The following is a 16657-nucleotide window of genomic DNA, read 5'->3' on the forward strand; positions in this document are numbered from 1 at the left end:
TATGGACCATCCTCCAGGATAGACAACATGTTAGACTATAAAACAAGCCTCCATAAATTTATTTTTCCAGTTTTACTGAGACGCAATTAGATACGTAACACTGTATAAGAAAGGTGTGCAATTTCATGATTTGAATACATGTATATAGTGTGAAATGATGACCACACTAAGTTTAGTTAACATCCATCATCTCACAGTTACAAATTTTTTTCTTATAATGAGAACTTTTAAGATCCACCTTTTCAGCAATGTTCAATATACAATATGGTATTGTAACTATGGTCATCAAGCTGTACATTACATCCTGTAACTTATTTACCTTATAATTGGAAGTTTGTACCTTTGACCATCTTCATCCAAATCCCACCCTCACAAATTTAAAAGGACTGAAATCACATAAAGTATGTTATCCAACTACAACTGAATGAAATTAGTAACTACTAACAAGGGAAATTTAGAAAATTAACAAATATGGAAATAAAACAACATACTCCTAAATAACCAACATATCAAAGAAAATCATAAAGTAAATTAGATATACTTTGAGATAAATGAAAACAACATAGCAACACTTATGGAATGCAGCTAAATTTCTTAATGAGAAATTCAGAGCTATAAGCATCTGTATTAAAAAGATGTCAAATCAGTTATCTAACCTTCCATGTTAAACTAAACACAAACAAAACCCAAAGCAAATAGAAGAAAGGAAAAAATAAAGATTGAGTGGAAGTAAATGGAACAGAGAACAGAAAAACAACAGAGAAAATCAGTGGAACCAAAAGTTGGTTCTTTGGAGCGATTAACAAAATTGACAAAGCTTTAGGTAGACTGGCCACGGAACAAAGAGAGAAGACTGAAATTAGTAAAACTAGCAATGAAACAGATGACATCTGCAACCAGTCTTACAAAAATTAAAAGTAATACTACCATATAAAAGAATACGATGAACAACTGTATGTCAACAAGGTAGATACACAAACTAATTGAAATGGAAAATTCCTAGAAAGACACAAACTACCAAAACTGACTCAGAAAGAAATAGAAAATCTGCATAGACCTAAGACAAATAAAGATAATTTATCAGCAATCAAAAAACTTCCCACAGATAAAACAAAACGAAGCCTAGATGGCTTCAATGGTGATTTCTACAAATATTAAAAGAATTAACACCAATCCTTCATAAACTCTTCCAAAAATAGGAGAGGGGCCACTTCCCAATTCATTCTTTGAAACCATTATTACTCAGATACTAAAACAAGATAAACCATCACAGAAAAAACCTGTGAAACAATATACATTAGGAATATAGACATGGGGCACCTGGGGGCTCAGTTGGTAAAACATCCAACTCTGTTTCAGCTCTCTCAGGTCTTGGCTTCCTGAGTTTGAGCCCCACATTGGGCTCTGTGCTGGCAGCACAGAGCCTACTTGGAATTCTCAATCTCTCTCTCTCTGCCCCTCTCCCCCTCAAAGAATACAGACACATAAATCCTTAAAAAAATATTTTTAAAAATCTAACTTGACATTGAATGGTCTACTTCCTAGCAAATAGGGTTTCTCCCACAGGACACTAAAATTATCCTCTGAGTTTTGACCACACTCTCTACTAGGCACTTAAGCAATCTCATTACTATAACTTCCATGATAAAACAGACAAACTCAGTGTAATTATAAATAAATCTTTCAAACTCACCCCATCTCCTCTATCACCTACCAAAAATATGCTGCAGTTTTTTGAGGCATTTCTTTTTGTGATTGATGCATTGAGTAGCATCACTCTAAAATTATAGTTTTTTTTTTTTTTTTACAGAATCAGATGACACAGATCCAGCCTTCTATGCTCTACAACATCCCTAACAAGGAAGACATCTGTCCCTTGATGAAACACTTCCAATATTTCAAAGTGACTGATCTCTTTGAAATTTAAGTAAGCTATTTTAAACATAAGGGTATTTTTCAAGCATTCCATAAGGGTTCTGTGCTTCACCTCTCTCTCTTCACTACACTGGAGATAAATTTATAAGTCATGGAGAAGCAGAAGGCTTACTCACCATATTATAACCCCAAAGTGGACCCAGGAGATCATACATCACCATAAATTCTCAACCAAAGTCCTTTCCCTAAAGCAATGTGTTTTGCAAACTTCACTGAGCCTTTGAATTACCAAAGGAAGTTATTAAAAATGCATGTCTTACTTAAGAGATTCTGCTAAGTTTGTAACTAGACCCAGGAATCTGAATTTTAACTCACCTCTTCTGCAAATATTCCTGGTGACACTTGAAGAAAACACTGGAATAGAGGTACTTGATTTCAGATTCATTTTCTATATGTAACAGGAGCAATTCTGGGGATGCCTGAGTGGCTTAGTTGGCTGGGTCTGACTTTTTATTTCAGCTCGGGTCATGATCTCATGGTTCGTGGGATCAAGCCCCACGTCGGGCTCTGTGCTGACAGCATGGAGCCTGCTAGGGATTCTCTCTCTCCCTCTCTCTTTCTTCCCCTTTCCAGCTTGAGCACCTGCATGTGCACTCGCTCGCTCGCTCTCTCTCTCAAAATAAATAAACTTTAGAAAATGCCTTAAAAAAACAGGAGCAATTATGGACCAGTGCAAGTCTCCAGGAAAGCCCTTTCCTGTCCTAACCCACTGCTTCAGAATGCTAGTGGTCCCCACAGCCACAGGCATTTCCTAAAAGGATGAGGGCAGTGTTTGTGTATCATGTCCTAGAGACACAGAGAAGAACCCACTGAACAGAGAGGAGGCAGGAAATTAATATTTTACTAAAGAAATACATAGCTTTAAGAGGCAAGTTTTCTTATAACAGATGTCTCAAATATTGAGGAATTGTAGGATATATGAAAGGTATCATACAGCTCTAGGCTGTGCTACCACAAAATGGGAGATCCTTCCAAGGCTTGGACTATCTGGACTAATCAACCGTTAGCCACCATGATTAGGTAGAGGAAGAGAAAGTCTGCTGCAAAAGATTCTCTTCCAAATTTGATTATTTCCAAGCTGCAAATCACCCCAAACAGATTATTCCTAAATTCCAGACCACTGCCTGTGAAATAATCAAGTCAATGCCTACAACATAATTAAGTCAACTTGGTGCCAGCCTTAACCATGCATGTTCCCTCTGTCCTCTCTCTCTCTCTCTCTCTCTCTCTCTCTCTCTCTCTCTCTCTCTCTCTCTGTTTCTCCCTCTCTCTCATCAAATGCTTGGTATCCAAATGCAATCAAAACCTTTGTTTAAAAGACAAACTAATCTTTGTCGGTGTGTGACATTTTAGGGCTTTCATTTTTATTTGAAATTTCTGACGGCTTGAGGTAAGAGACCCTACAAATCCATGAAAGAAGACCGGGCTGGGAGTTTACTGCCATTGTACAAAAGCATCTTTGGATGACTATGTATGATCTACGTATGTATGTATGCATAATTCAGAGGGCAAGCTGGCTCTGAACCAGTGTCCCACCTCTGTGTCAAGGAGGAACTCAGCCCCACAAAAACCCTTCAACAGGTCAGAGTAAAAATCTGATCACACAACAGGGGGATTACTATTACAGTAGGACCATCCTGGTTAGGGTCCACTTTGCCCCACTAAGCGTGGAAATGGTAGAAGGGGATCCTTTATGAGGCCAGTGTAAACAGTTGATTCAGACTTCTGTATTCCACAACTCTTATTCTGTATTTCTATGGAATTCATCCTGACTCCTACAATCACGAAACCATCACCCCATCCCTCTTGCCTAATAACACAATTCATCCTTTAGATCCCAGCTTAACATCTACCTTCTTCACGTAGGTGTGTCCAATCCTCTCACTCCAGGGGAGTTACCCATTTACATAAAAAAAACTTGTTTTCTCCTCACAGAATATTTAATTATGATCTTTCATTAATAACCATGTAGTTATTATTATGCCCAAAAGTTTATCTCTTGGGGCACCTAGGTTGCTCAGTTGGTTAAGCGTCTGACTCTTGATTTCGGCTCAAGTCATGATCTCACAGTTCATGAAATGGAGCCCCACGTTGGGCTCTGTGCTGATAGTGCAGAGCCTGCTTGGGATTCTCTCTCTCCTTCTCTGACGCGCTCTCTCTCTCCCTCTCAAAATAAAAAAAATAAATAAACATTTTTTTTTTTAAAGTTTACCTCTCTACCAACTCCTGCTGGTCGATATGGTCAACCAGAATGGCTTTGTTGACTGCTATATTGTAAGTAGCTACCAAGGGTCTTTCACGCATTAGAGTCTTAATAAATGACTGCGTGAATAAATGAATTCTACCAGATTGACTTCACAGTAGAATATATCACTTTTAGAGTAAGTTTAGCATTCTTTACTCAGTATTACGTGCCATAACAAGAGTGCACTTACGTATGGGCCCATGTGTATTTTATTAAATTCTTTTTTAAAATGTTTCTTTATTTTGAGAGAGAGAGAGGGCCTGCACACACGAGGGGAGGAGCAGAAAAAGATGGGGAGAGAAAGAATCCCAAGCGGGCTCCGGGCTCAGCACAGAGCCCGACGAGGGGCTCAATCTCATGACTGTGAGATCGTGACCCGAGCCAAAATTAAGAATCAGGTGCTTAACTGATTGGGACACCCAAGCACCTCTAAGAAATTATTATAGGCACTTTTAAGATACAAAAAACTATATGGCATAGATATATTCAGGTTCTTTCCATGTAGGAACTAAACTTTCAGCTAAATAACTTTATGACAATAAGGTGAAATGATCAACTTGGTGGTTTTCTGAGTTTGGTACATCTGTTCTAAGTTGTTTCAGGGCAATCAAAATTGAAATATGGTTGTAGCATAGCAAATGTTTCAAAACTAAGATCTTACCCATGGCTTTATCCAGCATCATTCCTAATAAGGGATTCACTCAATATGTATTCAGGAAATGCATCTACTGAAGTACTACACTTAAATTTAGATTTTGAATCAATAAGAATGAAGTTTCAGCATTTCTATATTAAAAGTTGGCCCGTGGATGTGTTCTCAAGCAACTGTGATTACTATCACTTTAATTTCGCATAATGCTATGTATATAGTCTTATTATATTTTTTCATGGGTAAATTCTTTAACTCTGTGATGATGGTACTTTCATTATGTAAATCTTAGCCATTATTGAGACTCTCTAGAAAATTGTATCTGTAACACAAGAGATCTTTACATGTAATAGTCCTTTCACGGAAGCCCACAGGCCCTTATTTCCTCAGAATCTCTATTTAGATGGCCCCTCGAAATCACTAAAAAAATTGTGTTTGAACAGTAGAGTTGAAATTCTCAGACTTTAAAAAGCCACAAGAACAAATTATTTTTTAAATACTCTCTCTTCGCTACTCAAGCCCTCCCAGAGTGCATTACAGTATTTTTTGTTTGAAACCTAATCATAGATACATACACACACATACACACACACGCACACGCACACGCACTCACACCCATCCACCCATCCCTGAATGGACTGAAGAGACCCAAAAGAAAGTCAACATATAGGAAAAGATGCTGGAGGGCCTCTAGGGTAGTATTTTCAAAGTGTAGTCTTGAGATCAATTCAGTATGGTCCCAACAAGCATTTTATTAGAAATGGAACAGACTGCAGTGGAATGGAATGGAATGGATAATCAGTGTTTGGTAACATCAAATCTCCCAACTTAGGAACCCTGGCATCATGGGAAATCTTGGAGCAGGGCAACTATGGGTATACATGTGCAGGTGTATTCGGAAATGATACGCCCATGGATCATACACGTGGGGCTCAGGCATGCTGCAGCACAGAGTGACCACAGTGGGAAATAATCTAGAAAGAAAGGCTTCCTGCCTCTACCATTACTGTGGGAACTGTTAGTGGGGGCGCTGTGTTCCTTGATCACTACAATGCTCATCCAGGGGACAAGAATGACATCTGAATGCTGGATACCCTTTTGGGACCATTTTCCATAGGGCCATAGTAAAAACCACTGACTGACTCCTTTAGAGACAGGGAACTTCCCCCCTAGGGTTGCTGAATTTATCACAAGACAGAACCCCAGAGAGCAGTCAGAGATTCTTATGATACATTGGATGAGATGCTGAAGTCATTTAATGTGAATATTCAAAGAAATGGGACCTCGTTTTATACCCCAAATAAAGTAGGCCACATCATTTACCTAAGTATTTCAGGTATTTTAAGTTGTATAGGTCCATAGACAAGTTGGCTTCTAAAGTAAGACTTAGGAATCTCACACACATACATGCCACACACACAATATGCTATCCTGTAAAGGAGAAAGGTAACTTTTACTAATGTTAAAATCGGAGATCCTATAGTTTTGATTCCCTATTGTATTGATTCCTGGAGAAAAAAGGATGTGTGGGTATTTGAGTGTCTGTTAAAAGAAAAAGAAAAAGAAAGATGAAAGCCTTACTGTGTCAAGAGTATCCTTGTGTTACTTTAAATTTGGCTGTTTTTAATATACTCAGAGAAAATTATCTTAGTGGCAGGGAAGGCATAAGTTTGCACAATGTAGAAGCAGGCAACAGAAAGCTTCAGATGACCTTGAAAGAGGAAACCTTGGATTGCCACAGAGATGCAGGCTCCAAAGTGTCTTCAGATACAAATGTGGTCATAAAATCCACACTTCTAGGAACAGGCCCCATGGATAGAATCTCCTGGGGGCTCCTGGGTGGCTCAGTCAGTTGGGTATCTGACCCTTGATTTCAGTTCAGGTCATGATCCCAAGGCCGTGGGATCCAGCCCCACATCAGGCTCTGCACTGAGTGTGGAGCCGGTTTGAGATTGTTTCCTTCTCTCCCTCTGCCCCTCTTCCCCACTGTGCGCTCTCTGTCTCTCTCTCTCTCAAATTAAAAAAAAAAAAAAAGGAATCTTCTGGACAGAGCAAGGTTTTCCCTCTATTGTATTTACATCTAACATACACACACACACACACACACACACACACACACACACACACAAGCACATGCACACAGAAACATCATCCACGTTTCTCTTTGAGAACAAATCTGTGGGCATCAGCAAGGCAGTAATTTTAAAAAAATGTCATATAATTAGGTATATGGGAAGAAATGACATTGTTTTTCTTGCCATATCACACAATCAATATTGGGCTGAACCACATGACTGTACCAATATTTGGCTGTTTGACTTATAAGAATGACAAGTTAGCTCAGTTCCATCTAATATTGTTTGGAGTCCTTACCATGTACAGAACCTGTAAGAATAATTTATTTCATATAATACCTTCACAAAATCACAGAGAAAATGACAGGGATGCACAGTGAAACCTTTATGATAATTTCACAAAAGACAGAGAAAGAATAATGAGGAAGGAAGCTTTACAGGGGTGCCGTATGAACAAGCAAGAACACAAAAGTCAAATCAATGCATCATCACTGAACACGTACCATTCACAAGACACGTGGCCCTTGTCCTCAAGTACCTTCAACTTAGTTGGGAAAATACAATACATGAAAAACATTACACCTAAGACTGTCACGTAATTTTCACTTGGGGCAGATAAACTAGCCCAAAGAATATCAAACTGGACACTTCCTGAGAATTTAAAAAGTAAGAATTTAAATAAGTAGCTCCCTTAATAAAACAGAAATAAACAAAAACAATGCCTAAAAAGTTTCATATTATAACATACCAAAAGTTTCCCTGCTCACAAAAATCATGTTAAAATATATCTAATGTATAAAAATGTTTACAGTTGTCTACCAATTTAAATATTGCACAGAAGTCAAGGATGCTAAGACCAAATAAATGTCACTGGATTTCACAGAAGGAAGAAGACGGACAAAAAATAGATCTCAAAGGGATTAAATATTTAAGTAGAAAGGCTTATGGAAAAACAGATAGATTGGCTGTGTTTATTTCCATCTCCTCCCAAAACCTAAATAAAATAGTAGAGGCATAAGATAGTACAGGCATAAAGAAGGTATGAGCATACAATGACAAAAACAGGGGAGGCATCATAGTAGATCAGAGAGTTTAATACATTTTAGAGAAGCAGAAAAGAGGATGGAAGAATGGAAACAACTCAGCAAAGCAGAGAAAGGTAAAACAAACCAAAAAAAAAAAAAAAGTGCCTGTACACAGCAACCAATGAAAAAGCAGCCAATTCTCCTTGCACAGTTACACACACAAATACACTCAAGCTGAAAACCCAGTGCAACTAAGTACTGTATACAGTTGAATATCAAGCACAACCCTGATGATAGAGGACTATTTGAAAGCCTGGGATATAGAATAGATGAGACTTCAAGCCCTTCTTAACCCCAACACTGGCAAGTAAAGACAGAGGATGACAGATTTACAGCAAGCAGGCCTAGAAAGAAAATCAGCCCAGATTACAGCAAAAGGGCAGAGGCCCCAAAAGGGGGTACAGAGGGGTCCTTCAGTTGGGGAAAACAGAACAATTACATTATCTTATATACTGAGACTTTGACAATAATATTGATGGGCAATGACAGACCTGATGAAGTAAGAAGAAATAATTCTAAATAGTTCGTAGGAAAATAAGCAAATAAAAAAAAGCAATTATTAACTCCAGAGAAAACAAAAAGCTGAATGAAAAACTTAATCCTCAGATACAACTTCATAAAAATTTAAAACTTCAGTTTATCCAAGGACACCATTAAGAAAGAAAAAGGCAAACCACTTTCCTCAGGAAAACACTTGTGAAATGTCTACTTGACAAGATTCATATCCTGAATATATAAATAAGTTTCTCAAATCAATAAAATGACAAGCCACCCAAATAAAAGCATAGCCAAAAGACTTTAACAGACACCTCACAAAAGAAGCTATCAAAGTTACCAATAAGAACATGTAAAAATGCTTATCTGGGAAATGACAGTAAAGGAATTTAAAATAAAGGAATTTAAACAGATAAAGGACAGGAGAAACATGAGGGATGATGGTATCTGGCAGGATAAAAATGTTCTATAATTTGACCTGGGTGCTAACTATGCAGATATCCATATACATAAAAATTCCCCAAGTGGAATACTTAAGATTTGTATATTTTATTCAATAAAAATTATACTTTATAATTTTTTAAAAGATAATCCTCAGCAATCAACAGTTTGTGCCATAATACATGACTGAAGGATGTGGAAATACAGAGATGAAGGTAAGACAGCTAAATCTTTACCTGTATTCACTAAATATTAAACAATAGATCAAGTAGTTATTTTATACAAGCATATTTTACAGAGATGTTGGGGCTAGTCATAGCTACCTCTGGGGAAACAAGATGAGGCTGAGAGGAGGGGACAGAGGCCTGCTACTTTTCAAAATAAACGTTTTATATTATTTTATTATATTTGATTTTTTAAACTGCATACATTAATTTGGTAGGAAATTTTTTTGGCAAATATTAAATTGTAAATTATAAAATACATGACTATTTATATAAACGTGGGAAGACAAGTATGCCTCAGTGGATACGTTTTATTTTGCCAGTGTAGCATTCAGTCCCCCATCTATACTCTGATTTTCCTTCCTTCTCTACAGCAGTCCATATGTTCTGGAGGGGGCGGGGGGGCTTCTCCAACCCAGTGTTAGTAGTAGTCTGTGACTCAGGCCCAATCCAACCTATGGTCCTGGTCCTTGGCCAGAGAGATTTCTTTCCTCCCAGGAAGAAGCATGAGGCCCAATTTGGGCCAATGAGAGCTATACTGAGTTCTATATAAATGTTGAAGGAAAAGCATGCTCTTACCTAGAGCTGCTGACAGCCACCCTGCCACCAAGACAGAACTTGCCCAAAAATGGGCTGTCATCACTCTGTCTCTCTGTGTCTCAAAAATAAATAAATAGATAGATAGATAGATAGATAGATAAATAAATAAATAACGGTGGGGGGAGCGCCTGGGTGGCTCAGTCAGTCCAACTCAGGTCATGATCTTGTGGTTGACGAGTTCAAGCCCAGCGTCAGGCTCTGTGTTGACAGCTCAGAGCCTGAAGCCTGCTTCGGATTCTGTGTCTCCCTTTCTCTCTGCCCCTCCCCCAATCACACTCTGTCTGTCTCAAAAATATATAAACATTAAGAAAAAAAAAACTTTATAAAAAAGAATGGAGCTGCCAGAATGAACAGCAAGAGGAGAGATGGGGAGAAGGCATGTGAGCCCTGATGCCTGTGGTTGAACCCCCAGTTCCGGTAGGTCTGAAGTTTGTCTACCCCTGCCTTTTTCATTAATTGTAAGAGGCAGTAACACAAAATGGAAAATCACTTGACTGCATGGGTTCAAACTGCGCCTTTACTACTTACTAACTGTGTGACCTTGGCATGTCACTTAACCTCTTCTTCATTTTTTTTTAATGTTTATTTTTATATTTTAGAAAGAGAGAGAGCGTGCGCGCAGGCACACAAGAGAGAGGGAGGAGCAGAGACAGAGGGGGAGACAAAGAATCTGAAGCAGGCTCCATGCCCTGAACTATTGGCACAGAGCCCCACAAGGGGCTCAAACCCAGGAACTGTGAGATCATGCCCTGAGCTGAAGTCAGATGCTCAACCGACTGACCAACCCAGGTGCCCCCTTCCTCATATTTAAAATGAGGACAGAGGGGCACCTGGGTAGCTCAGTAGGCTGAGCACTGATTTCAGCCCAGATCTTGATCTCGTGGTTCCTGAGTTGGAACCCCCCATCAGGCTTGCTGTTGTCAGCATGGAGCCTGCTTTGGATCCCCTCTCTCTCTCTCTCTGCCCTTCCCCCACATGCTCTCTCTCAAAAATAAATAAACGTTTAAAAAAACTTTTTTTAATAAAATGGGGGCAGAAATAACACCAACCACATAGAATCCAATGAGTTAAAATATGTAATACACACACATATGCATATATTTACATATATGTATATGTATAAGAACAGTTATAGTTTAATATACATTTATATGTTAAAATCCCATTTAGATTTGTATGTGCAAGAGCCATATTTTTATTTTTAGTAATTACATTTCCCTTTTTCCTTAAACCAGTTTGATCGGTGTTTTCCACTTTTTACAAGAGCCAGGACCCTGATTAATTCAATACCCAAGAGAGAAGCCATACAAAATCAATGGAGAGATTTAAGTAGTTATACATAAAACGTAAACACAACATAAACATAAATGTTCTCTATGGCAGAAGAAAATCATCAAAAACTACAAAGTAAATAGAAATGGAAGAAACCATATTTGTAACCTTTAGAATTGATAGTTTTTGCCCTTACACAGAACAGGGTGCAGATGCTAAACAAAGTGGGCAAAAAAATAAATAAATAAACACAATTCACAAGTGAAAAAAAAAACAGGAATACAAAAAATAATGTTTGGTTTTCAATAATCAAACAAAACGAACAGGAACTCATTTTTTTCCAATGACACAGCTATCGATTATTTTAAATTTTATTATCCAGTGTTGGCAAGTGTCTCGTACCACCGGTGAGAATGTTAATTGACACAACCATTTGGAAAGGCAATCTAGCTATAATAAAAATCAGCATACCTTTGACACAATCATTCTTCTAGGAATTTATCTAAGGAAATACTTCAGGGTGTATACAAACATTTTCCCTACAAGTTTACCCCTTGTAATTATATACAGATTTGTATTTATATACAGAAACATTGGAAATTGAATGTCCAAAAAATAGAAGATTCATTAAAATCCAGGGGCACCTGGGTGGCTCAGTCAATTAAGCGTCTGACTTCGGCTCAGGACATGATCTCACAGCTCTTGAGTTCAAGCCCCGTGTCAGGCTCTGTGCTGACAGCTCAGAGCCTGGAGCCTGCTTCAGATTCTGTGTCTCCCTCTCTCTCTGCCCCTCCCCTACTTGCACTCTGTCTCTCTCTGTCTCTCAAAAATAAATAAACTTTAAAAAAATTTTTTTAAATCCATGAGTTCCAATACTGTTTAGTCATTTAAAATGTTAGCAGAAAATACGTACATACTGAAGAATGTTCATGATTATTAAATGAAATAAACAAGTTAAAAAACTTTGAGTATGAGCCTGTTTTTGTTGTAAATATATACGTGTAAAAATGGGAAAAGATATACTAGAATATGCATCAAACGATAGTGACATTTCTGGGTAGTAGAATTATGGCTGTCCTAATTTGTTGGTGGTTTCATTTCTCGCTTATATACATTTCACTTTCTCCACTGAACCTTCACAGACCTTCAATTTAAAAAAATGTATTTTGGGGCGCCTGGGTGGCTCAGTCAGTTAAGCTTCTGACTTTGGCTCAGGTCATGATCTCTCGGTTTGTGAGTTTGCACCCCGGCGTCGGGCTCTGTGCTGACAGCTCGGAGCCTGGAGCCTGCTTCAGATTCTGTGTCTCTCCATCTCTCAGCCCCTCCCCTGCTCATGCTCTGTGTCTCTCTGTCTCTCAATAATAAATAAACGTTTAAAAAATTTATTAAAAAAATGTATTTTAAATTCATTTAAAAAAATCTTAAGACCCCTCTAGGAGTAGCTTCCGTCATGCATTTGGAGCCAAAATGTATGCAACCATTAGGTGTAGCACAGAGAATGAGAAACTTAAGCGAGCAGACTCTCTTTGGGGAAAATTTAGTTGTAAAAACAAGAAGCCAAGGTCTCAAGAACACGTGTGGTATACAGACACTGCGATGGAGCATCTGCATCAGAGAAAAGGAACAGTCCAAAGACAAAACAGGAAGGCATCTCTGGGGGAGATGTCCAATGCCTTCAGCAGTCACTTACTGTGTTTTCCACCCTCCAGTAGCTTCTCTTCAGGCTTGGCTGGGCTACCTCACCTGGATTCCCACCTGCCCTTTCCCTAGTGCTGCACAGGCTCAAGAAAGAGACAGAACTTACCCACCAGTGGAAACCATACTCTCAGCCTTTTGGTGTCTTAACGCCCTACATTTGGTACAGCAGGCACTTTCCATCAGCAACTTCACCCAGGGAAGAAAACAGGATAGCTGAAGCCCTATACAAGCCTCCCTTAGACCTCCCCTCCCATGGAAAAGTAACCACCATCCAGAACTGCAGTCGTAATACACACTTGACCTTAATAACGACAAAGTGAGTTTTCAACAATTCACAAGGGCTTGCACGCTCTGTAAGACAGATTACGATACCTTTTCATTTATTTTTAGCATATTAACAGCTGGTGACCCAGATTAAGAAATAATGTAATATGTGAAAAGGCAGACTATACCACTAAATTCTTTCACAGATGGAAAGTGGACTCCGTAAAAAGCTTCAGACCAAGGATTCAAGTAATTAGCTGGAAGTGGAGAGCGGGGAGGAATACCTACAAGTGGGTAAAGTGAAGCATGGAAAAACGATGACAAAACCTGGCTGGGATCCCAGCAGATCCTTAGCTACTTTCTGGACAAGTAACTAACCAGGGACTGGTAGAGGCCAAGAAGCCCTGCTAATGCAGCTGCCGAAGGAGCGGCTGGAGGAGGTTCTCCTTAGTTGAGGATGAGCTTGGGTAGATATTAAAAGAAATACAATCCTCTTACTGCACTGGGAGTGTGCGTGTGTGGAGGGAGGGGCCAGTGGCAGCCACACAGCCTCCGGTCCTGGGGACAGGCAAAGGGATCAGTGCCCCCTTCCGCTCAGTTCCTCCAGGTGGGTGGGAACCGAGAGCAGCCTGAGCCAGGGTCTGAAGAGGGAAATTCACGGTCATTTTGAGCAACGCGGCAAATCTGACTTCCAGTAAAAGAGGCAAACACTAAACACCCAGAATCCCAGGGACGGAAAACACTGCCACATGAAAGGGAACACAGTTCCACTGACACAAACCGTGGGGCTCAATTAGCCGGCGTTCATTTTCAAGTACGATGCTTAAGCTGCAATATGAATGTCCTTTGGCTGGAGACACAAATGAAGACCTCAGTGCTCACAAGGTCTTGACGACAAGCAGTCTCGAGGGGAGCCAGGCGAGCCCAGCGCCTGCCACAATACCTCAACTGCACAGGGCTGCGCTTGGGGTAAACCTGGGATTCATCTGTGCCCATCTCTGGGAGAGGAAAATAAATTACTGAGAGGCCAATGTGCTGAGGAGCTTGTAAAACACTAGGGAACACAACCTAAGTGTGCAATGTGGATTTTTTTTTTTTTTGTTTTTAATGCAATAAAACGCCCTCTTTGTGCAGAAATGTGCAAAGAACTGTTAGGTTCAGGTCACATGTATTTCTGACCTTCCAGAGAAGGACACCGACGTCCAAAGGGGCACACACAGAGAGGACCCCCCCCCCCAAAAAAGAACACAGAGAAAGAAAAGTGTGTATCCACATCTCTATTTTGAACTCCAGGATTCACTGGACAGACTGTATTAAAGCCATGGGTTTTCTGAGATGAGCCCGATCGATCCGTACAGAACTGGGGGGTGGCCTCTGCGCTGCACCAGCCGTTTCTGCCGCACTTGGGTCCCCAGGAGACCCCCCGGAGGGAGGACTGCTGCCGCAATCTCCCGCCCGGACCCGCGGACCAGCGGGGAGCGGGCGCCGCGGGCGGGGAGAAGCGCTCGGCTCCGGGGACCGCGGGCGAGCCGCCGCACCTGCCACCGCTCGCGCCCTCGCCCGCCCGGGAGAGCGGCGACCGCGGCCAGCAGCGCGGGGGGCGAGCGCGCGGGGAGACTCGGGCGGACCGCGCGCCCCGGGCGCTCCCGCCTCCCCGCCCGCGGCCGCCTCGCTGCAGTCGCCGCGGCGCAGCGCAGGGCGTCCCCGCGCCCCCGGCCCCGGCCTCCGCCGGTCCCCCGGCCCGCTCGGCCCTCGCCGCCGCGCGCCCCCGCCACCTGCCCTGCGGCCCGCCGCCCGCTCTGACCTTTTCCTGCGCGCGGTTGAGCCGCTTCTGCACGTTCTTGGCGAAGATGCCCGTCTTGATGTCGGCCATGGCTGCGGGTCCGGGAGGCTGCGAGGAGCGGAGCGGAGCGGGCGGCGGGCCGGCGGCGGCGAGGACGAGCGGGAGCGCAGGAGGAGGAGGAGCGGGAGGGGAGGAGGAGGAGGAGGAGGAGCGGGAGGGGCTGCGAGGAGCAGCCGGGGAGCGCCGGCTGGGGTGAGGGAGGGGCGCCGCGCTAGGCACCGGCTTAAAGCGACAGCGCGCTGGCGGGACGCGCGGGGCCCGGCTGCGGGGCGGCGAGAAAAAGCGAGGGAAGAAGCCCGAAGTCAAAATGCCCCGAGAGTGCCCGCGGCGGTGGAAGAGGAGGTCGGGAGGGGAGAGGGGAACGAGCCCAGCGGCAGTCCGGGGGCCCCGAGGCAGCTCCGGGGTTCTTTCGAGGCGGAGTTTGCGTTGGGGGAGGCCGAGTGGGGCACGATTCTTTCCAGAAAAAAAAAAAAAAAAAAAAGGAGGCTCGGGGGAGGGGGGCGGGGGGCGGGAATGGGGAAGCCTGGATGGGAGGTGCTCTGACGTGTAGGCGGGGGGATGGGCTCTACCGGAGAGTGCACCCCTCCCTGGTTGTGTGTTCCAGAAAGCTGGGCCTCGCCCTGCCCTCAGGAGGCACACAGCCCGAGGAAAGGTGACTGGGAAACCAAGTCAGTGCGGGGTTTAGAGCTGTCGTGGAGAGGAAAGCGATGCCCACACTTCCCCAAACTTTGAAGACGAGATTTGGGGCCCGCGGTAGGGAGGTTCCATGTTGAGAAGGGATGGTCCCTGTAAGCAAGGTGCTGTGCTTTGGTGATCTGGGTAATTGCTGCCCCAAGGACAGTCAGGTCCTTGATTGCCTCACGTTAACATCGCAAGACCTGGGCCTCTTGCCCTGTGGCTTCCTGCGAACCTGCTGGCAACCTCACAGGGATTCACTGTCCTAAGTATGCTTAGCAGAAGGGAGAATAATAGGGATAAGTTTGTCATATACTTTACACAGAACTCTTGAAGGCCCTGACCAGTGGTGAAACCATTCTGAGTGTGAGGCAGTGTGGCCGGTGGCCCAGCAAGCAGGTCAGAGGTAATCAGGCACCTGAATCCGGTGAGTCCCAGTGAGCATCTCACTGGAGCAGACTGTCACCTGTGGAGCACCCCTGTGAACCACCCCTTGGTATCCACTCGGTGGGAAGTCCCCCCACCTTAGTTGTAGAAGGGCACAGTGACTGGCTTTTGCCAATAAGATGTAGTAAAAGTACACTGGGCCAGTTCCAGCCTAAGCCTGGAGAAGCTGAGCGGGTTTGGCACTCTGCGGAGCCCTGTGCTACCGTGTAGAATTTCTCCCTGCTGCGAAAAGCCTCATGGAGAGGCCACGTGGAAAGGGAGAAACCTCAGCCTCCATCCGTCTGACCCACTGACTAAATTCGCATCAGCAAGACCACCAGAAGAACCGCTCAGCTGATCCCAGCAGAGCACAGTGTGGTGAGTAAACAAAATGATAGTGCTTTTCAGCCACTAACTTTTGCAGTGGTTTATTAACTGAAATATCCAGCCTGTTCACTTGGCTCTTATTTCCTCTGGATGACTATTCATCCCCGTTTGCCTGGGAATGAAGGGGTTTCCAGGAGACAGGACTTCTAGTTCTAAAGCCCAGAAATCCCTGGGTACACCTGGATGAACTGGTCACCCTACTTCCAACATCTGAAGTAAACAGGAGTTTACTTCAGAGGGAAGTAAAGAGAAAATCCCTCTCTTGGTCAACACTCAGTAGAAAAGACTGCCCAGGGGGCTTGGGTGGCTCAGTAGGTTAAGCTTCTGACTTCGGCTCAGGTCA

General features: G+C 42.7%; 1 protein-coding gene and 1 long non-coding RNA gene across 7 annotated transcripts in view; one reads left to right on the forward strand and one right to left on the reverse strand.

Moving 5' to 3' along the window:
- The window catches only part of AMPH (amphiphysin), a 248408-nt gene extending 233157 nt beyond the window's left edge, over positions 1 to 15251 (reverse strand). The window contains exon 1 of one of the 2 annotated variants that reach the window (XM_027071625.2): positions 14788 to 15251. In XM_027071625.2, coding sequence (XP_026927426.2) covers positions 14788 to 14856 — 69 coding nt within the window. In that variant the 5' untranslated portion in view covers positions 14857 to 15251. The remainder of the gene's footprint in view (positions 1 to 14787) is intronic. The other variant, XM_027071623.2, reaches the window with a different exon arrangement.
- Positions 15252 to 15371: 120 nt separating this feature from the next.
- LOC128314819 (uncharacterized) overlaps positions 15372 to 16657 on the forward strand; it is a 100961-nt gene continuing 99675 nt past the window's right edge. For all 5 annotated transcript variants that reach the window (XR_008296914.1, XR_008296911.1, XR_008296912.1 and 2 more), the window contains exon 1: positions 15372 to 16305. This is a non-coding gene — a long non-coding RNA (uncharacterized LOC128314819). The remainder of the gene's footprint in view (positions 16306 to 16657) is intronic.

The sequence above is a fragment of the Acinonyx jubatus genome, chromosome A2, assembly GCF_027475565.1.
Source record: "Acinonyx jubatus isolate Ajub_Pintada_27869175 chromosome A2, VMU_Ajub_asm_v1.0, whole genome shotgun sequence".
Lineage (NCBI taxonomy): Eukaryota > Metazoa > Chordata > Mammalia > Carnivora > Felidae > Acinonyx > Acinonyx jubatus.